Genomic DNA, 26,496 nt, shown 5'->3' on the forward strand with positions numbered 1-26,496 from the left:
TGGGAATGAAGTTTAAGTCCTAAGCATTGTTGAAGAGGCGAGGCAGACATCCATTTTAACCGAGCAATACAAACATCGACGAGATAACTTGTCTTGTGAACGTCTTATGCTCATTCCTAATATCTCTGGCCTATTAGAGCTTCCTATTAAACATATACAGATATATATGTACATTTTATCAATCGTATGAATAAAATTAGAGTTTTTCCGCATAGCATAGAGAATTGTTCCGGCTACTGTTGTTCGCGCTCTCAAAGTCAGCAATTCATGAATATTGTAATACAGGTGGATCTGAGCTAAACAAATAGACAAATAGACGTGCAACGCAACAGAAAACCAGTGTGTTTGTTACTTTTTAACTTTTTTTTTTTATTTTGCATGTTCTTTTATTGTACATATGATTCGCTGCTTCATGCATTATTTTATACATTCATTTATTTTATTAAGGTTTAGCGATTACGGAAGAGGCGTTTATATATTTCGGTTCCAAAGCGCCACAGTAATAGCTTCAGTTTTTTTCGAATCGCAATTCGGTCGTCTTAACTGTTGCTGTTTGTCGTGTTGTCTAGGCCTTGCACTAAGTACGGCAAAGATAATACATACGGTACAACAATGTCGATTTCGCAATCAACAGTTCAGAAATCAATGAACTCAATGAATCCTATCCATAGGAGCCTGTCAAAATTTCTTCATATTAAAAATCGAGGTAACACTCCACTATATTAGTCCGCATAGAGTCAAACAATTCACACAATTTAATTAGTAAAAAAGAATAATCACTCTCCCGTTAATGTCTAGTACATATATGTGTAGCAAAAAAAGTTATTTTAACAGCATCGTAGATAATATATCATTGCACATGTTATAAATTAATAGGAATAAACGAAATCAATATCAATTCGATTTAACAGTTTGCGCTAAAGGATGAACTTAACGGTAACGTTCGATAAAAAATGGTTATAACATAAATATTTTAAAATAATGTTTTAGTAATAATGATAGAATAGTCTTTTCCATATTAGATATTGTAAAATACTTTTTTATCGTCCGTCGTACGTCGTGCTTTCGTCACAAATGAGAGAACTTATCTCACAGAAAAAATCTAAATAAATTATTTTCTAAAAAAAATTCACAACATAACAGTGGTGTAGAGAACAATAATAACAATTTTCGTTGTAAAAAATATCTCAGGTGCTCAGCTGCTGATTTCATTGATATACTGTGTCATCATCATTGACAAGGAACGCAGCCAAAAACCTCGTCGGCGAGAGTATAAGAAAGCTCCGCTTAGTTAAAATAGGTGTATAGCTTCGTCGTTCTTTGATAAAAACCCAAACATATCTTTTTGCAGTTGCAAAAATAGTCCAGCAAAGATTCATTTGCGAATGGAGTCCCATTGTACAACAGACTTGAGGACTAGTGAAAGCCAATTCAACGGACATACTCATAATGAACTCACTCGTTCATCGTCCACACTACCTTTTAATGATCTCACACTGTGATGCATATTAACAGGTGCCTGCTGCCTGATCGACTGCATCTGGCAAAAAACGAGGTCACAGTGCTACGAATTTTCGTAACTGTGTTTAACTTCTGTAGCGGTCGTGTTACGCACTGATGATTTGTTCGCAAAAAAGCGAACGTTTGTAGTACAGTCAAGTTCATACTATATATCTTATACAGTATGTACGTAGCTAGTTCTTCCTATTATTGTGACTACTACAAATTAGGATTGGGCGGTTGATTGGGCCAAGCAATATGTTGAATGTAGGCAACAATAACCCACATCAATTCTTTCTTTAACTCTGTCTCTTTCATATGTATACTTATATATGGTAGTATATAGTATATATTATATAATATTCATTAGGATATCTCTCTTACCAAGCCGAAGACGATTGTCGGTAGTAATAATTCAACGAGATATATCCGTCATCGATTGTATGTATGGATGACATGATCGATTGGTCGAGAAAGCTATGATCAGCGAGAGACCGGATCATCTCCCCTTTAACAGAGCAATATATACGAAGGTTGGTATAGATATATGTATATGGTGTATATATAAGGCTCGTATAAAAGCTCCACAAATGTCTCTTCACATCGAATAACATTAAGGACTCCTTATTAACTAATTTGTCACTCATTCGACCATTGTATTAAATAAAGGAATAAACCGACGCTGAAAACCTGCTCTTTTTTCTTTCTCCTGAACCACTTGTATTCACAATGACCTGTCACCCGTTGGAGATTCGCACGTCACTGCTTCCTGCACTTTTCTTGTTCTTTTACCGTATATTAGGTATTATATTGTCATGCAACGTGTCTCTTGAGGTCTTTTGGACTTCTTGTACCAAGACCGCATACATCGCTCGGCGCCATCAATACGTGGGCGACCAGGCAAATCAGAACGCAACCAGCTCATAACGTACGGGAACTTCCTGCTTATGTGCCCAGATCTATTAGCGTTCGGCTATTTTAGATTTTGCGTCAATAAATAGAGATCGAAAAGGCTGCGTGATGGTAGCAATTTCAACAGCGCTTGCTGGTAGCCGCCCGCCGTCTAATATATATATATATATATATATATATATATATATTACTGATATTAAATCAACCAAAAAAGCCCGTAGAAAATAAATATTTTGAAATTAACTTACGAATCATCCACTAAGTCCACATGAAGTCGAAGTTTTGCCACACAGTAAATGAACATTTGTATGGATATGGAACGGGGATAAGACGCCTCTAGTGAAGACAGCTCCACGAAGTTTCATTCATCTCTAAATCTCCGAATCGGGTTAGGTGGCCACTAAAACGGAAGACCTTACCTCAATTTATTGTGGATTAGCGTAGATTTCTTGCAGACTAGTATTATAAGTGTGAACTACCCGTTTTCATTCATACCCGGGTTATTCACTGCTACAAAAACGCACGTAGTGAACAAACGGTTCACTGACATGGCGGTATGTTTTTCTAGGTCTGTTCTCGATTTTGTGCCATTTTCTTAGTATTAATATCAAGTCGGACTATAAGAACAGCAACAAACCCGAGCAAATAAACAGGTCTTGAGCTGAGTGATACTTTCGGCATAGATGGAAATTACAGTTATTATTCTACCATAAAGACGATAACATAATACAGATATTGCGGAAATTGATGGTCAAAAGTGCGTTTCGCAAAAAAGTAGTGATTTTTTCATTTCTATTAGTCCATCCAGAAATTACAGTGTCTTGGTTTTCAAAAAAAAATCTTAAGAAGCTCACAAAGGCGTGCCTAGTAATTTAGTATTTGCGCATTTTAAGAAGTACGCTTATTGATTCCAAACGACATTAACGTTGTGAACACAAATTATGCTACTGCCGATGGCCAAGTGTTCTGGCCTCATTGTACCTTACTTCTCAAAAATCAATATACCACAATAAGTTTCCAGCTATTCTGGCTTACTCTTTAGAGCTTATTTGTCCGCCGATGCATCGCACTGCCTTACCTATCTTTCGCTTCTTTTTTACGAAATACATTCGCTCTGTCAATTTTCTTTAGCTCTTCCGAGAAGCTACGTGCTGTCCTGTACAATGCAGTAAACAAAAACAAGGAAAAACAAATACGCTACTATATACGGGTATCAACGGCCCTATTTGTCGCCGGACTTCTCCATTTTACAACCACTAACAGCTGCGGAAGTTTCAAGAGCCCTACGACAACAAGAGGAGATTTCAACTTTAAGAGAAGCAGCTTTATCCACATTCCTGGAGGGGTTTCCTTTTGAAGTAGCATGAACAGTTCCCTCCGTGGAAGCAGTCGTATTGACCTTCGTTGTCGTTGCCTTTTTACTGTGCATTTTGCCAGTCTGCTTATTTGCAGCTGAAGCTGCTTTCTTCGGCGACTCTGCAGGAGATAGATTCTGTTCCTTAGCTGATCTGCTAATGATACTACTAGTCTTAAGCGGACATTTTGTCATCGTTTTCGTCGTCGTAGTAGCACTCAAGCATCTCGTCATTGAAGTCAATGACAAAGGCCCACAACATGTAGACATGGCTAGGGGTGTGACTGACGACCTTTGATGTGACGAGTCGTCCCTGTTTCGATGCGCCGAAGAGTCGCGGCTATGGCTTGCGCTGCTGCTGCGGCTACTTGCAATGTTGCTAGCGAACGTGCCTTTACCACTGCTCCCGCTGGAGCTCACGGGGGTAACAGCCGCAGCGGTAGCCATGGAGGTGGTAGCAGCAGTAGCAGCTGTGGTAGTTGATGGAGTACTGTTGTTGTCAGTTTGGGGCGCGGCTGGCGATTGCGTTCTCTGCCGGGCAGAAGACGGCGTCAGCCTTGACGTAGTCGTGTATACACATGAAGATGTTGGAGGTTGAGCTTTGCGGAAGTTGATAGCCATTGAGTTGATACAGAAACGCTCTTTCGTTGGAAGAGGCCCGTCAGGAAACACGTGACCTAGATGGGAATTACACTTAAGCAAGCAAGAGGTATATGAAATTAATAACAGATCAACGTGTTTTAGACAATGTACTTGGGATTGGTAACCGGGATAACACGTTGTATACTTTCGCATGACGAATTGAGACGACCAGTGCGTCAATGCGTTTACGCATGTTTATGTTTACACGGATGCGGCATTCGAATTTAGGCCAAATTTGGCGGGCTGTGTGTTAAAGCGAGCATGCGTTCATGCACTACCCTTGATATCGGAAGGAAGAATTAGTAATTTCTTTCAAGGACAAAACAACAAACTCATGATGGCAAATAACAATTTCCTTTTTTCGCAATTTGAGCGCAAGTCAGTTATTGTTTAATATTTATAGAACCCCGGCACAATACAAGAAAGATTTTTCGCCCAAAATTACCGTTGTCAGACTTCATGCGCCTTTTACAAAATGCAAGGAAAATACTCATATATAGGATTGAAAGATCTATAATAGGATTTGAATTTAATCCTAAAAATGAAGATCTATAAAATTAACTCAAAAGGTCATTTTTAATCTAGGCGGTTCAGTTAAATTCAACCGTCAGCCTTTTTCTTGATTTTAAGCTCTTGCATTCTTGGGACTTACAGGCTGCTATCAGCCCAAACTTGGGTCTTATTGAAACTTCTTGTATACAGCGTGTTTAGGCGGCGAGCCTGCACATGCCAAAATTGCTTGATGGATGGTTAAATAGTACTTGGGTATAAAATACGAAATACTTTGAATGACTATTAAGTTGTTCAGGTCTTCAATTAAAATCAGTTAATCGCTATAAAGGGTAGTTACAAATGAACATGACCATTATATATGGTACTTTTTACACATGCAGTCAGTTTCGTAGGAATATCTTTGTTTAAATATGATCTTAGAATCAACTTAAGAGAAATAGCCTGTGGATGGCACGCCAAATCGTGAAAGTGATTGTCGTAACAGCTAGACAACATTGGATTGCAGTTAACGAGGAGTGTTATTATTATTTATCATTACAAAGATATGTGGCACTCTTCTGAGACAATGAACTTCTACGTCCCTGATTCTAGATGTATGAAGGTGTATGAACGTATGTGGTTGTTACTTACCAGTCGACACGAAACCTCAACGCGGGTCATACCCAGAGAGTTATCTTCGCGCCGTTTGACTGTTTCTTGTCCTGCTTCACTGTTGTCGTCTCGACCGCCGGTTCTCTGCTTAACGTCGCCAGGACGCGCAGCGAAGAATGACGGCCAGCCACAGTTCGATGGATACTTATGCTCGGATCTGGAAAATTGCACAAAAGAGCCATTCTCCGTTAATATTTTGAGATGATGATACACAATGTAAATGGGCAATTCATAATGCCAATGGCTTTGTGGGATTAGGCGTCTGCTCATATGGCCAGGAACGTCCAGTATATATTTCACGTATTCAATAGGAATAAATGCTATATTGTACTAATGATATTTTACAATACTTAAAGCATTATGTAGAAAGCTTCGTTGAGTTCAGTTAGCTATTGTCGTTAGCATTTCTCAGTTACTATAAATAGGATAGGAGAATATATAAGATTTTATATTTCTCTCGTATATAAGATCAATTTATATACATATAAATTCGCCTATTCAGTGTACACATTGGTCTTATTAGCTAAGACCAAAGTGTACGTGACATTTGTTGTTAGTCTCTGCGTTGATCTATATTCAATAAAATTACTGAGCTACAAAACTATTATGGTTTGAATCGATGCCATTATGCTACTTACTTGAACAGAAAAGCATCACAAGCCATGCAATGATAAGTTCCTTTCTTATCGAACTTCACATACCGCCCGACGTATGCCTGCAATTCAATGAAGACATGCAGTAAAACTATTATGGATTTATGAATGCATATACACTTTTACTTAGTGTTTAGCTAAGTATTGTACACACATTGTAGTAGCATTTCTACATTTTGGCAATATCCAACAAATAAACCCGAACAGCCATAGCAAGCCGGCCAAGCGTTTGAAACAACAACCTCATATGAAAAATAGCGGTGATGTGATTGTTGGACAACGTCTCCTGCGCAGATCGTTGTGCGGGATAAACAAGCTGGTAGAAAACGGAAAAATACTCACTGTGTATTATATGTATACCTATACATAGTTGACTATTCAATCTGAAAAGAAAAGTACACAAACAATATTGTATTGTGTGAAGTTTTTAAACTTCACACAATACAATATTGTTTGGCAAGAGATTCTACAATGTTTTCATGTGCACCAAACCCCGTGCATGCTACTTCCAAAACACTCGGCAGTAACTCATAATTTATCAATCAAAATTCATATGTGTATATAGCTAGAGTTGCAAATTCAGCACATAGTAAATTAGTTTTGTTTCTAATGTTATATTTTTTATACCATTTGTGTTCATTATACGATCGCTTTTTGTACCTCGAGTCCAGAACTGACTAGTATGCCTGACCTATTTTTTCCTGTGTATATCCAATTCAGTATGTACCATAGGGGCATTATGAATTTTTTAGTGTTGCTCTGCTAGCAAGCTGATCATACAGAAATCAATTTTGTTCCTCCTATTAGAATCTGTCGGTTGTTATCGTCTTGCCTGTTAATTCGTGTGTTGATCATACGACGCTCAGTTCTGCCAAGCAACAGTTGCCGCTAATACAGCCGTCCTTCTTAATTCGCTCATTGATACCATATCGTTCGCCCAGAAAAAATGTAATGGTAAAAGGACGTGTTGCTTTATTGATATGATCTGTACACTACATAAAATAGTCTCACGAGCTTCGGAATATTCCGCAAATCTTGTCGATGCCAATGGGTAATGTCAATGGTAGCGTCGCATATAGCTGTTGCCCCTACTGTTTGACGGCTATGATTCGTCACTACCAACGAGTAATAATCGAAAAAAATACACACGGCAATTATGTCGTATCTACACGTGCTTAGCAATTCCACAGTGTGAGATGGAAAACAGCAACCTGTCTGTACTGTATACAATAAACCTCGCAGCAATACGTTGTGACATGCCATTATGAGAATTTGTACAAAAACTAAACCTCTTGGGTGAGCGTTTGTTTCGACATTTCGGAAATGTGCTGCCGACTTTTCTTAACCGCAAGGCCTGATTCGAACGTGTGGTCAATGATCGGACACTGGCTTTTAGCTTCTTGTCAAAACATGTACCTCTGATCAGAGAAGAATATTTCTGAATCATTTTCGTATGCGTAAAGACTAGAGAAATTATGTGAGTGAAGAAATGTTATCAAAATGCGTATTTTTACGAAGAAACTTCATAAAGTTGTCAACCAAACAATACAAAACTACCGAAATATTTTGTGTATACATATAATGATGTTATTGTAAATCAAATTGTCATTGAAGCTGCAACATCTTCCAACACCACGCCTAAATAGCTAATTGAATATTCATTATTATAAATCTTTTTTCTGCATCATCTATCATGACCTTACAATCAAATCTCCAACATCCGGTTTAAATCATTAAACTCGATCACTAAACTGATCATTAACTCGGTCAATATTTGGAAAGCCGGTCGCAACTCTGGAACTTAATTTGGAAGCTTCAAATAGCAAGCCATTTACCTCATACACATTGTTTCCTAGTTTGGCTTTGCATATATTGCGTAAGCTTTATTGATGCCTTGCAAATATGAACGCGTATTAATATGAACTACATGCTAACCGGTTCGGTGCCACGCTGCCTGCAGACGTAGAACTGATCAGGGGTCAACCTATCTCGCCATTCTTTTTCACTGAGCTCTGCAGGATTTTCTCGGATTTCGTCGAAGCGCGTTAACGGTTTGTCTGGTTCCCCCATCGTAATAGAAGTAAATTGAACTGCGTTTCCCGAGCAACGTTCGTTGACGGGTTGCTGTACACGTAGTAGTCTATTTTCTTCACCTGAAGATAAGACAATGAAATAATCTCTATCAATTTTCTATAGTACAGATTAAAAACAATTACTTCTGTTTGCGAATGGTTTCATGCTTTATCATCCTTTCTAAGGCACTACATTTTAGATTGGTGAGTTAATAGGCTGCCACGCTAGCTCTAAGTAACAATTATTGAAACTAGGAATATGTTTAACTATGCGTTTAAGCCGGATTGTTTTTGAGCCTAGCGAAAAATATCGACACTCAATACGATTAAGGATACAAATATGCTAGAAAGAATGATTAAAGGAAAACAAACACCTTTTTTCCGCTAGGCAGGAACTAGTTGAATTAGTTTGGTAGAATGAAGAGCCTTTCAAGCATTTTTTTTCATATTCACCTTCGAATCGACTCTACACGCCTCGGTTACGAAATTTAAACTGCTAGTTAGAAATTAGGGAGACAAATTTAGTTTACTGTGACGTTTAGACCTCACCGTATTTTTGAGCTAACTAGCAACCTAAACTTTGCTGCCCTTAGTAATCCTACTTAACAGTTCTTAGGGAAGAAAGGTGTACTATCAAGGATTTTGCTTTTTACTAGTCACTTCTCCTTCGCAGTCCTACATGATATATCATTGCATGCCGAGATCATCAAATCATTTCTTCGCTTGATGTTTTTAAAAACTATTCTCTTTTTCGAATACTTGCCTTCATCTTCTAACTGTTGCACCTGAATACGAGCAGCCGTGCATGCATGTACTTCTTAAAACTTTAAATGTTGAGGGTGCCTCACAGTCAGCCACAGCCATCAACCTGTTCATTAGCGAATTGACGGACGGGCAGACGTCAGTACTGACGCCCACTTGCCTGCTATCGCCCAATAATATAATTGTTGTATTGCTACAATACTGTGTTTCTCATTTACACGCTGGCGCCAGTGCTGCTGTTTGGTGGTATTTGTTCTTTCCAATAAGGCAAAATTAACGAAATAAAAACGTCCTACAAGCAGCCATATCTGTTGGCTTGCTTGGCGGCTCGCTGGCAATGAAAGGTATGGCACGTCTTCGGACGGACTCCACCCGGGCGACTCTAGCCAGATCAAGACGCGTTGAGTATTCGGGGCCGTTACATTAGCTAACTCCGCGACTGCAGCTAGCCATAGGGAATAACATGGCGACAGTCAAAGAGAGTAGCTGACCCCGCCAGTATATGGCACACCACCAATACCATCAACGATAGTTGTGGAACTGCAACGCTTCGCAGTAGAACACCACCGTGCTAGCGAACGAATGCCGCTTTATAGCGTACTGTAGTTGTCTGCGCTGCATTCTTTCTCTCCCAAGCTTGCTTCGCCAATGAGTTTCGTTTTGAGTCTTGTATTGCCTGTTCGTTTGGTTCTGACAACGCTCGTTGAGACTACGTTGCGCGATACACACGCCGCTATCGTGTTCTATAAATATACGCTCTGGACCGTCACATATATACATAAGTAATGTTGTACGAAGCTGTGTAAAGACTCGTCCCCCTGTGACTGAGGGGCGAGGCGGCTATAGATTCTTATCTCTTGTTTAATAGCTTCATAGTTTTCATAACATCATAATCATCATTACGGCATTATGCAACTGAGCATATTTCATATATCAACGCTGTAAAGCAGTACGAAAATACTGACAAATTCATCGAATAGTTCTTTCTGTTTTAAGTCATCTCTATCGTTAGGATGTGAGAAAAGCATGGGAGTGTGCAGGTACATACATATGCAAGGCGATAAAGAAATAGATGCATGGAGTTTAGCTGAGATAGAGGCTGAATTCGTTAGGATATTTACAATTAGTTGATGTGTATCAATGGAAAAAATGTCGAACACATGTACATCCCTTGTCACTGGATGAATCAACTTTGGAAACGTGCAGTTAAGACCGATAGATTAAAATGCATCTAATACAAAAAAGTGTACACCTCCATAAGTATATAACACTTACTTTATACTTCTCGGTCTTCAGTTGAGAATAGTTATTCTTAGTGCTTCATTCACTCAACCGTTGCGGATCTGTGTTGCTGGTCATAAAAGTTTCTCCACTTCAAAACAGAACTTGATCTTTTTTTCATTGACTACTATCGACTTCAAATTTATGTGACGAAGTATTTGATCATATTACAGTATCCTACGTACATACAGGCACATGGAAAAAGGTGAGGTTACAGAACTACGATTACGATACCTTTCATAGTACCGTCCAGATCAGCCATGTGTTCACACCACCCAGCTGTTGTGTTTTTATGCCCGAATCAAATCGGAACATTCGCGAAGCGCAAATTTATATAGCACTGTCACTTCGACCACCTGGAACCGGATCCCCGCGCAATTACTTTGAGTACTTACTATGTTCTTGAGAGACTGAGCTACCTTCGTATATTTCTGAGGTTGATTCTGATGCTGATTCCGTTGTCAGGTTTGTGAGTGACTGATACCGGTCATCAACTTCGATAGGATAAAGGCGTTGCACGACCGCATAGTCAAAAAGCACAGCTTTGTTTCCAGTTGTTGTCAGTCTGATTAGTCAGTTTACGGTGAACACCGCGTAAAACGATACCGCCACGTTCTGAACTGTGTTCCCCACACCCGTTGTCGCAATGCCCCCTACAGAGTTTAGATGGCGACAGGCTGCCTTTGCCGATTGCTTGTTTATTCGGTCAACCAATTTACCATCAGCAACATCACCTTTAAAGGCGATACAGCCCTGGCAGGTAATCCTGGGTCTGGGTCATCGGTTTCCCCTTCTCAACTTTTCCCTCCTCGCCACTTTTTTGATCCGCCACAACGATGCTATGATGATCACTTCTCAACGTGAAAGCATCACCATGATTAGAATTCTAGCAGTAATTATTCAGCAAAACATTAATTGCTTCAGTTACTTGGATCTTATTCGCTATTCACCATGATGATATTGATTAACTGTAGCTCGTCGCTAAGCTCTTTTTGCGTTCACTGCCTGCGTTTTTTCTTGTGCCTGTTATAATCGTTATCGTTGGCCTGCAGCGGTCTCTACTCCTGCCTGGTTCATTGTATAATTATTTTGCCACTATAAGCTTTTCGCTGATGTTCCCAGTAGAAGCGTGGTGTTGGCCGGCTGATGATGCCCCACACCGTTAGCGGATAACTCTTGCTTATTTGTTGCTTGACTTTCTGGCGACTGCTTGCTGCCCGGGTCAGCGTTGGTTGTGCTAGCAGAACAGAGTGGCGCGGTGACGGCGCGTCGGTGCTTAGCACACTGTAGCAGCAGCACACGGACTTGGAGCGAGTCGGCAGCTCTCCCAGTGCAGCAGCAATAGTAACGCCAACAGCAAGAAGCATCCGTATGGGGTGGGACGGGTCGGGTCTGGTCGGCGGACGCGGCCGTCGCTGTCTTATTAGAATGGTTATAGCGGCGGGGTTGCCGTTGGTTTAACATATGTCGCTACTAGCTATGTTCGTAGGACTGTATACCATTAATAGGCTCGCGCGTTCAGCATCACGATCGATCTTGCGCGACAGTACGAAATCTTGTCGAAGAATGGTCGAGGTCGGCAAAGGCCGGATGCTGGACCTAGCTGAGGTAGCCGGCGGCACCGATGGTAAACCAACTGATCTGCGGCCGTTGCCTTTGAAAACAAGTTCAACAAGGCAATAGACTAGTTGCCGATGAATGAGTTGTAAACTGGCTCACGTAGACTGTTGTTGAGGCGGTTGCCTGTTGACTGGTATACACAGAAAGCGGGGGTGGCCAGATGGCTCGAAAAAGCACTTAGACCAACACTTAAACACACTCGCCTATTTTCGAAGGGTGTGTCTACTTTAACTGCACTTGTTTGTCGATCTCCTCCGATGTGTTTGAGCAGTTCGGCCTAAGCAGTCTGCTAGCGGAGAAATGAGGCCTGTCTAACTCCATCATCTAACCCTTCTGGTATAGTCATGCCTGCTATGGCCACTGTTCTGACTCGGCCCAAATACTGTGCGCTCACTACATACCCGGACGACTTACTCAGCTGCACGATTCGTCTGGAATTCCAGCTAATACCAACAGTAAATCAGGGGGCAGCTTCTTCAAAATTCAGCTTCTCTCTTTGTAGATAAGTAGGTCTTAGCGCACAATATCGATATCGTGCGCCTGTTAGCGCCACCGCACAATTCTTTGACTATGCGGGTATATCATGTATGAACTGCTAATCACAACCAGCCGAATCAATTGTACTATAGGCGCTCGCTTGCATTCACAGCAACTCATATATTTGTCTGCTTTCGTTGTTGTGGCTCGCTATAACGACTGCTGCTCTTTCCAACGCACACTGTGATTATTTGGCGACGTTTCCAGTGCGGCGGCGGCGTCGGCAGTAGCTATAGGAGCGCCAGCCGCGGGAGCAGCAAGGCGCACTCACAGGCGTCGTCAATAGCTGGCTGAGCTGCTACCTAATGTGCCCTATAAAGCCTCGACACAAAATCGACAGCAGAGCCCTCTATATCAACACAGAGTGGCCTTGTAGCGTCGCGCACCCAGCAGCACATGGGAATGCTGAGAGTGCATTGCACTTCTAACAACGTTTCGTCTTCAACTTGTCGCTAGCGCGCTTGCAGACAAACCGATATACGAAGCGATACTCGCACTCACGCGCCGACACGAGGTCGCAAACATCCACAGCGTTATTTGTATACAAACGGACAACTCAGTAGTTCCCTAGCCAGATAGCGAAGTACTATTGAGGAATGACGGAACAGCGATAGGTATGGATATAAATGTATAATAGTTCTAATAATGGGTGTGTCTTGTTCATGAATTTAAGGTAAACAGCAATATGAGTATCAGCTGGGCAGAGGCTGATGCAACAACATCTGATTCTGCTATGTGGAACGCGGTCGGCAGTTGCTAACAAAGTGGAGTGAGGGCAGCACAAGCAAGTCGCCAACTAGCGGGCAGTGCCAGTAAAATCAAGCAGACGCTCACAACACGGAGATGTAAAGCGTATCGCTCATCCCTTACGCTCAGCTATGTGATTGGTCGCACAGCCTTCGACGACTGTGGCCGCTGTAGTCATGATGGTGGCAGCATAGTTGACTGCGCCGTTTCGTTGTGGCGGGCGACGTTGTCATGCCGATCCGCACAGAGACATTTGTCGCTATGGGGCGAAGATGATTAAACGGTGTACACTGCACTAATTTTCTCGATAAAGAAACAGATCGAGAGAGCGCCAGTGCATAGAACTCTGGCCACACTATTGGACTCAAACAGTCAGAAGCGCAGAATATCTATAGCGTCCGTCGTTGAGTAGTTTTTGCGTGACTCCTTCCAGGAATATCCTTGGCTGCTATACAGCACTGTCACATGTATAACGATACGAGCCGTCGCGAGACAGCGTTTGTTATTTTTCGAGGGACTGAGCATCAGCTTTCGTTGGGGGGGCTGTAAGTCAGTTCAATTTAGCAACCGATGTTTCAGGAGAAATGGATTTCGGTCGAGATTCAACTTGCTTGCAGTAAATTCAGTAATGGTATTCGCGATATTCGACTAGTTCTAAAAGGAATAGAGATCCGCCTGTGTTGAACTTACTTACTTTGCTCGTCATATCACACATTCCCCTTCTTACTGTATCATTACCAAAGGAGTGGCTAGTAATTAGCCTATCGCCAAAGGTATACTCCACAGGGTATTGGCAGCTGAATAAAGGAAACCCTCTCTTGATTCCATTTTAATTTTTTTTGTAACACTTTCCGCTTGTAATAACGAATAGGACGGGAAATAGTTCCGATCTACGTTTACTGTGTATTTCGATTTCCCCGCGGATTCATGTCCGATGAAAATTCAAGTGGAACTGCGAAGAACGACGGCGACAATAGCGACTATGAAAACAGCCCATGCTCGTCTGAGAGTTTTCAAGTTTCTAATCGTTCTAATCCCTCATCAACGACGCAAGGCTTGCATAGAGGAGGGGGAGATCCGCCCAACGAAAATCGGCCCGCGATTGAAGATGAGCACCCGATCCGTCTCGCCTGGAAGTCGATTAGATGCTATCGTTCAACATGCCAACAAGAAAATTATGGAGAAAGTGGTGAGGCAGTGGCCGATAGTGATACGGTACTTCGTGACGTTTCCGGTTTTGCGAACGCAAGTAGCATCGTGCTTATAGCTGGAATGACGCCGTTACCTCCGCTGACGTTGTTGCGTACTCTTGCTGGCGAGATCAATCCAGACGGCGGCCAGGTCATACGAGGAGGCACAGCTGGTCTTGAAAATATGACAGTCTCAATAGACAACAGCCGCGGAAACGATAGGCGGCAAATGCTTTTCGACCATTTAGGACTTGAGGATTCAATTGCTAGCTATGTACATAGAGCCTTGCCTGACCAATCAGAGAAAACAGATACAAAAAATAAGGAGCTGCAGGAGACGATCGGTTCGGTCCTGTATCAGGTCACCGCGGTTCGCGAACTTATTACAGTGTCACTACCGGAATATATTGCAAATTTTGTCACGCTCAACATGGTACTCAGCTGCGCACGCAAGTTGATCCTACTTGATGAACCGTTTATTGGCCTTCGCTATTGGCAGGTTACATATATCATTAACCTCTTGAAAAACTTGCGCGAAAAAGGCTGCACAATTATTATTAGTTCGAGTGTACATGCGACGTTGCTGCTGAAAAATGCCGATCGAATTTACCTTTTTGATCGTGACGGCTCACTGATACTTCAGGGCCGACCTTCTAATCCTGAGGTATTCAAACGAACGGCAAGTCAATCACATACGTTTGCACAAACAGTTAGTCACATAGCGCGATTTAAGCGAGATTCAACTGGGAGAATCAAGCAAGAGGAAGCTCGAGTACCTCAACAGCTGGAGACTTTGCCACGGATTAAACGAGGGCTCCGAGGGGGCGATATGGTATTTTCCGAGATCATGCTGAACGAAATTACCTCGAACGTGTGGCTGATTCCTGTTTCGGTCATGTGCAGTTGCGCATTTGCTACAATGTGCGCGTTTCTAGCGGCCGGACGAAACCAGCTCGGCGACCAGGTGCAACCATACTTTGATATGAACATATACTTCTTTTTGCAGGTTTTCGTAGCACTGCAGTCGCTACATATGGGTTTCCGGGCGACACGTTGCTTTCTCAGGGTCGCCAATCGTGAGTGGCGTAACGCAACGTACACCTTGATAGAGAGCTTGTTGGCTTTGAGCTCTACAACTACGACAATGTCAACCCTGTGCACAAGCTCAGTCTGCATGTTCGTCTTTCTGGTTACCGGACAGCAGCAGGTTCGTGGTGAAATAACACCGGGAAGCAGAACAGCCAGTTCTTGGGCGCCATTTTTATTTATCTTGGCAGGTCTATTGACGGCCTACAATTTTGGTCGTGTTGGCTTTCTTTTGGCGTTTCTATATGACCCGGTGTCGTCACGAAAGTCCGTATTTATAGGCCACTTATGTCTGCTCCTTTTTCTTGCAATGGCTATCGTACCCTGTAGACTGTTCATTGTTCACGGTCTCGATATCGAGGCGAACAACGTTCCCATAGGCTGGAAAATAGCTTCGTTTGTTTCGCCTCTAAGTATGGGTCAAGAGCTGATGTTTTATGCGGTCTACGCCACTCAAGGCAACGTACTCTGTCCGGAACCGGCTTCGACGATTTCCAATAGTACATCTGTGTTGAATGATAAGACAGCCGAATGCGTGGCGTACTCGACGCTCGCAGGCGTTGGGAACACAGTTAACTCTTTTGTGCTGTTGCCGATTTTGTTTCGGGCAGTTTCAGTTTCACTTTGGATAATGACGTTGTCTTGGTTTTTCGGTACGCTAGTATGGGCGCGTCGCAGGTATGACCCGTTTCTCAAAGCTGTACCGGACATGCACCTCGGCGAGTTATCTCTTCAGAAATCAATTTCGAGTGAACTATAAATTTTATTAAATTTACTATTGCAACTAGCAAATTTGAAGAAGTTGTACAGTGTATTCAGTCGAGCAATTATTGTCAAGTGTTATGGAGAACTTTAGCCGGAAGTTCTCATTTTCTTAAAAATTTGACTGCTCAACGACATCGGCTGTTAGTGTCACAGAATGCAGAGGTCACAATTAAAGCAAAAAAGGACAATTTAAGTACAACTGGTAGAATCCGATTTTAACTAGAAACAAGGCAGCTTTGCCCTATTAAGTCCGTCTATCATTACATTTTAATTTTCTGAACATCACAACCCGCCTGTCTTCAAGCAACATTTTAACGAGGGTAGGTTGGCAAGCATTCTAACTGGTTTCAATATTTAATTACTTCTATATCTTATACTCTCAGCGTAAGGCACAATGCTTCGTGAAGTGTTGCTTAGCTTCGGTAGCAAAGTTAAACTTTTCTTGTTTCTGACAAAATAGGTGCTTATTATGGTGTATAATAAATCAGGTAAATGTATTACAGTAAAATTTTATTACAAAAATTTATGTTAGTATGTATTTAATATAAATATCATAACGACGTTTGCTTTGTTGAACCAAGATGTTGACAACAGAAGAGTGAATCGCACAAAACTCAACTTCTTTGTAGGTTATTTCACATAAAAAATCTCACACATACTACACTGTAGTTTTTCAACAAAGTTAACTCTGCATTTCATTAATAAATAATCGAGAACGAATTGCCTTAATCAGCGCCTATGACGAAAATGTACTATTGGTTCTGTCCAAAACATCGATATCATTCGTAGAAATAATATAGCCGTTTCTTCCAGACTCACTTAATAGGAATTATAAAATGGTACGCTTTTATTTTGACAGTTATTAAAAAATGTGTTGACATTTGCATTAACCTACATAAAGGACACGAATTAATGATACTACCATGAACGTACCAAACGTGTTTTTTTTTAAAGACTCTTAGACATTTGGTAGATAAATGGTCAACAGCTTTATGTACAACAAAACATTTCCACGAGAAAACAGTGTTTGTAACGTAATTGCTTCAGATAGGTTATTTTCTAAACTTGAATATGTTACCATGCCAGCTCTATTGATCTGGCATGGTAACATATTCAAGAGTGTAAGGCTAACGTTGGCTGGTATCGCTCGGAAAACTCATAACTTATCCTGAGCAATGCTGTTGAAAACGCGAACGCCGTAAAAGTAATGATTTTTATCGGATTAATATACATATGGATACATACCCTTAATTACCTCCAGTTGCACATAGTTTAAAGGGATTTCTCACGTCCTTTACGTATGAATCAATTCACGGTAACAAAATCGCTGGACCTAGGTTAAATATCAATAAATACCGCTTTCACGCAACAGAATGGCATTAGTTTTAGTGTCGAACAACATTTTTTGCCGCACCGTTTGAGCGCGATTTGTGTGAATTTGCGACGCGATCCGTTGACGTTTCGTCTACGCATTGCGTTTTTTTCAATAGAGCCTCTAGGCCGGCCGCCGTTTTTCGAAATTTAGCAGACGACATTGCCCGCTCTGTTTGCGTTTGTTTGATATGCCTCGACACGATTTATCTGCGGCGCGTCTGTGACCATTGCGTCCGCTCTCGCCACGTGGGGCAGGATTGTCCAATGAATATCCCACGAGTCTTCCAACAGCTCGACTCTGCTGGGATACTCGCGTATTCGATCGGCATGTTGCAGTAGCGATGCTGTCGGCGGCCGCCGACGGCGGGTTTTCTCTGCTGCCGTTGCGGCTTCACTTAGAAACAACCCTCAAACCACTTCACTATCACAAAACCTCACCGAGTTCTACCCTCTCATTCAGGGGTGTCGACGATTCGACGACGAGGATAAACACACCAAATAGCGGCGGCATGAAACATACACATTGCGGCCGCAGCAGCAGACAAACAAGTATGCGGGGGTCTGCCTTTCTGCCTAAATAACTACACATTCGAAAAGGCATCCAGCGCTATAATACGCTGGTGCTGCTATTACGCTGTTGAACCACTTTGGCGGGTATACATAGAAACGAATGTGTGGATAAAGAGACAGATAGGAGCAGCCGGACGGTGGCGGGCCGACAGATCGACACAGTGCCGAAAAGCAGCCAGTGCCAGCCAGTAACGAACGGGCTGTCAGAGGGCCGCTCGCCGTAGGTTATTGGGGTGTGGGTTCAGTGGCAGACAAAGGACGCGCAGGCTCGGGTGCGCCATCACGAACGCTACTCAAGTCTACGGTGTACATACAGTAGTGTGGGATATTTCAGCATTCGAGAGAACAGCAGGACAACAAGTAACTGCCATGAGTCGCCGATAACGCCCTCCGCGGCAAAAGGTGTCGACTAGTCAATAACGGTGGTATAGATAGAATGCTTGTGAGTCGCTTAGTGAACATATACTTGTATACACATATACTTTTTTCGAATGAAGAAAGAAGGACATGACACGATCGTAAAGCGACCGACAACAAGAGGAATCTAATTGATTGGTCCGCTCTACACAATTCAATGTCCAGCGTGCTTGTCTGGTGTTGCACGGCACGATTCTGTGCCAAATTCAATGAAGCACGCTGGCACAGCGTGGTCCTAACGTGCGCATGCGTGTGCCCAGGTGCATTCAAGTTTCTCGGGCAAGCAAATAGTCTAGAAGATGAAACAATAACAGCGGCATTCGCGCTGTAGGACGTTTGCCTCTGATACGATAGGTACTTTGTATTGTCCGTTTCATTGACTGTCCTTCTCAGCCCTCTAAGTGCGCCGCCGCTCCACTCCGGTGTCATCTAAATACGGTCGCTTCAAATGATTCCAAACATTTATTGATTATTTACTGACTGCTGCTGCCGGTGCCACAAAATACGCACCGTACGAGCATTAATCTCATCAGTTCCTGTATTTATTATGTTCTGCGAACGGCGATGACTTCGCAGTGTTTATAAATAAATTTTCGCGTTTATCGATACATACTGAGCGTTGCGGCCTTTATGGTCCCCCTTTTTCGGGTGTTGTAATTACCGCACAGTGTGTACAGCATCATCTAATTTCCCTTTGGTTGCTCTATTTTGATTTACCACGACGGCTTGAGCGTTTTGTGCCCCGGCTTGCATTCGTTGTCACGGTACACACAGTGAGAGGCGCGACAATTCTATCTAGACGAATGAGGTAAATTCAGACGCTCATTATGGTAGACTGTCGTGCCTGTATACGGAAACGGATTCGCCAGCACGTACACTTAGTCCTCGCCATGTTTTCGGTCAAAGTGGCGTGACAAGAGCTTTGCCGATTTCGTCGTGACGGCTGTCTATGTGTTGCTATCTGCAATAGATCCGTAAAACTTCTCTCTATTGCTTCGGGCCGGTAGCTCATGTCGATTGAGATTATAAGTCAATCAAGTGGCACGTATAGATAGCGGCGTTTGCCTGCCATTGTCGCTGCTGCTGCTATTGTTGTTGTTGGACAAACGCAGACGAGTCGAATCTGCTACTGGGTGTATTATGATAAAAATTAGTGTATCTAAGCGGCCTAGGTAAGCAGCTAAGCGAAAACCAGTGAAAGATTGCCTGTGGTGTTGACGTGAACTTTGGACGTGCGGGAAAGCAGATTTAGCGTGATTATTCAGCGATGCCTCAGATATTGTCTTGATTTAGGGGTGCAATGGCCAGTTAGTGGAGGCCAAGACCAATGAAAGTGTAGTCAATATCAGTAGCAGCAGAAGTTTCCTGTAAGAGCTAAGAATCGTAATCGTATGCTGCGGACTGCGTATGCTCGGGTTTAATTAACTAATGCTAGGTGTAGTTTGCATTCCTGTTGGTGAAGTGGAAATCTACTTGGGATGCATGGAAAAAATGGTGCTTGATTAGGATGGTTAGCAATTGCTCGCTGAAGCAGTTCCAGAACAGGTTCGGGGCACAGTTTGTTGAAAAATAACCGGTGGAAAAAAATAAGTGCAGGTGTAAGGAAGTTGGTGCGTTGTGCCAACGTACTGTGATAAGTTTAACTTGACTTGACTAACTAGAATTTGGATTTCTTTTCCACCCACTCAGTCAGTGGCGACATTCGAAGCTGATGAACCGTACGAGTACGCTGTGCGAGTTCAAGGGAACCGAGTGAAGTCAGCAGGGATTTAAGTTCGCCAGCGTGAGGCAGACTAAGAATAGTGACCGATTTGAAGGAAAATAAGTTTTCTTTTAACCGACAGTCTAATCGAACACCATTTCAAGGCGACAACTCGGAAAGGAGGATCGATCTTGTGGAAGGAACATAGACATTTGACCTGGGCAAACCAAAAAGCAACATAACGGACTCACCGCGTGATGGAGGCCGCGGCTAGTGTACTAGGTTGCACGCCAGCTGCGCTGCGGTTACTTATCGGCGTTTTGCTAGGTAAGTTAAACAATCGCAAACTTGCGAAAGCCTCTAGTTAGTGTTCATCGTAGCTCGTAAAACAACTGGAACACCAATCGGTTTTTCAAGGCTGTCTTTCTAAAAATATTGAATATAAGGAAGCATGATTACTACTTTTTTGACATTTCTATATATGGTTTAATTACAATCTTAATTATAACAATCCAGTCTTGTATGTTGAGCATTACATCGTGTTCGAATCCAGGTTCAATACGCAAATTTTCCTGCTATTCGGTCTGGATATACGTTGAACACAGCAAAACATGGCGTGCATCTTTGCTCAAGCTGGCCCTAATGAAGTTGAAAAAAACGAAGACGTAATATGCTCACTCTACTTATACAAACCAAACAAACTCTAGCGTAGCATACATTCAGACTAATCATGTGTAGTAAACCTATTTTTTGCTGGCGCGCTTTAAGTATGTGCGCGAACAGATTAGCAACGACCGACTGCGGTATAGTTAATAATTTATTAGACCTGTTGAGGAAGTAGGAGTCACCAGGTCATTCTACAACATAAATAAATTTTCTTGCCTTATTCAGAGATTAAATAATTTAATGCCCCATTTGACAAGCACAACCCGCTACGGCCATAAAGGGCGCAGCCATCACGACGTAGTCCGATGACAAATTGCCATCGAATCTGGCGAGTCCGCGGTTCTACATGCTGCAACTGGTAGCTCCTATTTTTATTTTATATATAGCCCATAATTTATTGCAATAAATCATGGAGGGTATATTTTACGAGAACTAGAATCATTATGGAAAAAAAGCATATAATTTTATCACTTGGTGTTTTAGGTACAAAAATGAGTTCGATTGATTGTGTCTCGTTTATCTTAATAACGGCATCTATATTTAATTATTGAAAAAACAACAAGATATGTAGTTGAGGGTTTCCTTGGGAACATTAGCTATTATGAGAATAAGTTAGTCACCATTTTAATACGTAGTCACCAGAACTCTACAAAAAGAAACATGTGGCAATAATTTCCGTCTAAATAATTAACGTGGAAAACGTGAAGTAGTTTTTATGTTTATCTGTTTTACTTCATCAAATATTTTATAAATGAAAATGTAACCTTTTTATACTATTATAAGATAAGAAAAAGAACCAAATAGCAACATCGTCTCGAATACGTGAATTTTGATTTTTCATCAAGCAACTAATAAAACAGAAATAACAAATACGGGATCACAACGCCACAGGGCGTCGCCGTTCATCCCTGTCCGCCTGTTACGTGAGACAGGCCATTTATTGCATCAATTTGAGTCTAAAGCGTATTCGAAAGGTGGCGAAGGTATTGTCCTCCTAAATGAGCACATTAAGGAAAAAGAAGAGTATGTATAGTTCTCATTCTATAGGAAACAGTTTGTTTCCTTGCTTTAAAGTTAAAAAAAAAACTGACCATTTGGATCGCAAGCGGATGTCACAACCTGATCGATATTTGTGACGGTCGTAGGTGTTAGGTCGATAAGGCTGAGATTCCCCGCCTGTTCCTCGCAATCATCGTAGAAAGGCGACCGAAGTTGTGCTTTGTTGTTCGAGTTGTTTGGACGACTCGAGTTCTTTGGGGAAAAGTTCTGACTAACTTCATGAAATAAAATCGACAGTGATTAATATTTTCGTGAATGAAGAGTCATGTGATGAAGGGTTTAATTAGCAGGACAATTTTGCTTGTGAAAATCGTCTGGTTTGTGTTCATTATTTGTCAGCATTTATGTAGTTATCGAAAGCGTTTCTTTTTAAATTGTTTCAGCTTTACTAAATTTTGTGTTGCAGTTTAGACACTAACTGTTAACTATATTATTCAAATAGCCTTCGGATCAATTATAACACCGTTTTCTAATCGTACATCCAAGGTCTAATTTATTTAAAATAAGTATCAGAAAAATCTTTCACCTTTGATACAAAGGCTCTAGGTTCGTACTGGCATATTTTTTACAAAAATTACATTTTTTAGATTTTTCTTCCTCATAAAGAGCGGTCTTCACGCGGAGAATTGGCATATCGAAAACTCACGATTAATGCTCTTAATCTTGCTTTTTTAAGTCGCTGTCGATGACACTAACATCCATATAATAGCCAAATAATTTAGTCTTTGTGTGATTGTGATCACGGACGCACCACCATTCTTCAATTATGACTCGCCAACTGTGAAATTCGATTTCGTCTACATTCAAGAGATCTGCGAGTTAGGTGCGTGCCTGTCGTCCTTACCGCCTATTTCGACACCGTCGCGCTGTCCGACGTTTTTCAGTGAGCATTCGTATCTCAGGTACTTTCGTCGACAAACAGATGAGCGATCTCTTGAACCCTTTCAGCCCTGCCAGCCTAGCCAAAAAACGGTCATGTCTATTTTTCATGCTTCGTGTGCTGACAAGCTCGCACGCAAGCTCGGTTGTTACGCGTATACTTCCCTGCCGTCGCTGCCGGTAAAATAACATATATAGAGTACAATGCGATACTTGGTCAGTTATGTAAGTTTACCCCGCAGGTAGCGCTAGAAACTTTTACCTTTTTGGAAAAAAATAGCAGCAGTAATACTATCACCTAAACAGTACGAGATTGAACATGGTCATGGCATGCACGCTGTTGAAAGGTGTACACACCGTTCGAGAAAATGAAAATAGAAAAAAAAAATGCTTAGTTTCGCACTTCGTGGCAGATGCTCTTTTTTTCTTTAGATTAATTAAGAATTTTGTGTATACTAAAGGAGGTCTTGAGGCAGTTACAGTGTAAGAAAACCTGGACGCCCAGCAGGTGGACACCTGTGAGTCAGAGGGACAGCAGTTGGACCAGCCAATCATACAAAGAGCTTCTTGTGAACGATTGTTCGCAGAAGAACACAGTTCGCTGATTCCAAGGCCACAAACAGCATTGTCTTGGAGCCTCATATTGTTGCGGGTAAAAAATATAAAGTAGGGGGATGATGCGAGAGGGGGCTCAAGGGTTTTTGTGACCCAAACTCTGGGAAACGTCACGGCGTCAGGGGAAAATCAGCGATAAGTCGCTGGTTCAACGTAGCACTGCCAGTTTGCTTTACTTGCGAAAAAGAACGGACCGCACGCTACCCGATAGAACATACTTTTTCTAGCATACGTCAAAGATGTTCACCTGTCCAATATCACATTAGAGCCTCGATGTGTCCCGTAAGACTGATGACGGCTTCCTTTGCTGCCGCAACAGGGCGAGACCATTCGAAGGAAAATGTTAATGAATATTTCGCATTATCGCATTGTTGATGCGGATATTCTAGCTGATTTAGAACTTATTGCTAAATGCAAGCTTACACTTTATGCAAAGAAATTAAATGGAAGTTGTGTGGATGATTAACAATGATCAATACGGAAGGGACTCATTTTGATTTTGTAGTCGACCGGACTGTAGAAAAAATCGAAACTACAAGTACCTATCGGATGACTATTGATATCGCAAACTAAAGCACTGTAGTATGAAGCCGGATTGTTTAGTAATCATATCTGCTCCACGTGAGGTCCATGCTTGTAGAGAGGCTCCTCTATCGACGTCAGCTAGATCGGTCAAGGTTTCAATACCATTAATGTATATTTTGGTCAAAAACGCAAATGATAAATATGTCTGCCTGACCCGTATGGCCAGATAACCAGACCTGATTAATAGTTATGTATTCTTTATTAGCATTATTTTGCACTGTTTTATCCACGCATTATGCTGCATTATGATATCCCCTGAAACCCCTGTTAGAAGAGCCAGGGCGACTTAGTAAAACGTCGGTGCTCAGTCGACTCACATCGTAATGTGAGATTCACGATGACCTTCCTTATTTCGAGAGCTTCGTATACGTTTTCCGAGAGTTGCGCTGGGCACTTAGCAGTCTTCACTAAAGTGTGCCACCTTCAAGATTACTTAGCGTTATTTCGAGGTAATCGCTGCGAATCACTTTCGAGGAGTGTTTGTTGAGCACCTGGTGGTGCATATTCGCTACGTGGACGCGTATCTAGCGCATAGTAGGAATTCAATTTCAATTCTGCATTACCCGTCATTCAGCGTTCGCCCAGTAAGCCATTATTAAGCCGATAGTTATTGTAGATAGGAACGGTCGTATACATTCGAACTGAGGGTTATCAGTGAACTCTCATAGAGATTAAGTTGGCCCTGCTAGATCGAGCAAGTCAGATGGTCCGATTTGAACGATGCTACGGAGTTCATAATTTAGGAACGTCTAATAGTATCGAAACGTGATTCACTCGTAGTGAGCACACTACACCAACGTCCAAAGCGGTGGCCATTCTCATACTTTTCTGGGTCTGATGTCCGTTTCATTTGTGGGCCACAGTCGCTGTTCGGGAATGTATGTACTATTAGCTCGCTGTATATTTTAAGGATGTTCTGCACCCCATAAAAACGCAGCTGCTCCCCTGATCTGCACCACCCAATTTGACAGACTGAATCGAACAGGCTGCCAGCGGCCGAAATAGCTGGCCACTGATCACTGCCTATTGTATTCCAAATAATATTTAAAAAGTAGTAAAAATTTGCATATAATTGCTGGCATGATTATTGAATAGGAAGAAGTCGTTTATGTGTATGTGCATTTTATCTTTGCCAGACAGATGATGAAGGAAGCTATAAGCCTGTTTGTAGTAGACGGTTGCTTCTCTTAGAAAAAGGAAATGATTGTCAAGTTTGATAGGTACTACATCTTACTGTCCGTTTTCTGACTGTTGATCAGCCAGTTCCCTACAAGTGGTGGCAGTATCGTGGGTGGTAGAGCCTAACCTAACCTTCGGTGGCGATAAGCGGAGTAACGACATACGGCGAACTACCTACTTTAACTTTTAACGACCAATGCCAGAGAAACACGACGGACATTTATATTGTAAACTGTACGTCGATATAGCTTTACAGGCATAAGTCATTATCTTGGTTTGAATGATGGATCCGTTTAGGTACAGCATAGAAAACTATCGAACTTGTTTCATGCCGCTTTGTTGTTCTTTGTAATCTTGCACAGAGAATTAGTGGCGTGGCTGTTTAGCACGAAAATGCTGCGAAGGCAAATTTCAATTACTCGTCGATAGTCTCGTCATTGTTTAATCGCTCGATATATCGTCGTTATTTTTGCTCTTCGTTTCAGGGCCCACTATATAGTTTCGGTGAGAAAAGTTTATTTGAAGTCATTCAAAAAACTTATGTTCTCGAAGAGTAGCTTTTGTAAGCGGTTCTAAGAAGGGGCACTGATAACCTACGGTACGCACGGACTAGCAAACATGAAAGTTAGGTAGCGTAATTAACTCAATTCTTCGAAATGTGAATGCTACGGATTAATTTAAACAATCTTATGTGGGGTTTCTGCAAATGTATGAGGTTAAATATGTTTCTTTTTTAATCAAAATAAGTTTTTGTTCATTAACTCGTGCAGGAATTGGCTGGATTACAAATGACCTTAATGTGGCTTGAGGGAAATGTAAGACCTTGTTTAGATAGGTCTACATGTTCGATTACAAGCTTTGTGTACAATACAAAATGTTGCAAGCGCCTATTTATACGAAGGTCTTAATTAACCCTTTATCTACCTGTGTATCGTTTATACATTTTAACTGAAACACTTATTCTGAACGAGTTCATCGTAGACCTTAATGAATTAACCTATGGTGCTGACAGCTAGCACCGGAACTGTCTGAAATTCTTTTCATCTCCATGTTGTATTTTTTCATGTAATAGACGACTACGCTTATGCCGATATTACGCATACTGTGACACGTTGTCACGTATAAAAAGTCCCCGTGATATTCGTTACATTTTCTTGTTATATAT

General features: G+C 41.8%; 2 protein-coding genes across 10 annotated transcripts in view; one reads left to right on the plus strand and one right to left on the minus strand.

The window, feature by feature from the left end:
• Positions 1-344: 344 nt before the first annotated feature.
• Positions 345-17,747, minus strand: LOC111260892 (uncharacterized). Of its 5 annotated transcripts, XM_086968500.1 has the most exons (6): positions 10,335-12,750; positions 9,061-9,817; positions 8,161-8,378; positions 6,211-6,287; positions 5,552-5,729; positions 345-4,459 (listed from the first exon to the last, which is right to left on the minus strand). In XM_086968500.1, exons 3-6 carry the CDS (start codon positions 8,293-8,295, stop codon positions 3,635-3,637), a joined length of 1,215 nt encoding a protein of 404 aa, XP_086824626.1. In that variant the 5' UTR covers positions 8,296-8,378; positions 9,061-9,817; positions 10,335-12,750; the 3' UTR covers positions 345-3,634. The 5 variants fall into 5 exon arrangements, with proteins under 5 accessions (XP_086824626.1, XP_022689714.1, XP_022689716.1 ...); XM_022833979.2 differs by lacking the exons at positions 9,061-9,817; positions 10,335-12,750 and adding an exon at positions 17,531-17,747; XM_022833981.2 differs by lacking the exon at positions 9,061-9,817 and having other exon boundaries at positions 10,736-12,750.
• Positions 17,748-17,914: 167 nt separating this feature from the next.
• nes (lysophosphatidylcholine acyltransferase 3 protein nessy) overlaps positions 17,915-26,496 on the plus strand; it is a 27,246-nt gene continuing 18,664 nt past the window's right edge. The window contains exons 1-2 of one of the 5 annotated variants that reach the window (XM_086968494.1): positions 17,915-18,631; positions 20,336-20,675. In XM_086968494.1, coding sequence (XP_086824620.1) covers positions 20,606-20,675 — 70 coding nt within the window. In that variant the 5' untranslated portion in view covers positions 17,915-18,631; positions 20,336-20,605. Of the gene's footprint in view, positions 18,632-18,685; positions 19,001-19,210; positions 20,676-26,496 lie in introns of those variants that run through there. The other 4 variants (XM_086968497.1, XM_086968496.1, XM_086968495.1 and 1 more) reach the window with 4 other exon arrangements.

Source organism: Varroa jacobsoni, unplaced genomic scaffold, assembly GCF_002532875.2.
Source record: "Varroa jacobsoni isolate VJ856 unplaced genomic scaffold, vjacob_1.0 scaffold_487, whole genome shotgun sequence".
Classification (NCBI taxonomy): Eukaryota; Metazoa; Arthropoda; class Arachnida; order Mesostigmata; family Varroidae; genus Varroa; species Varroa jacobsoni.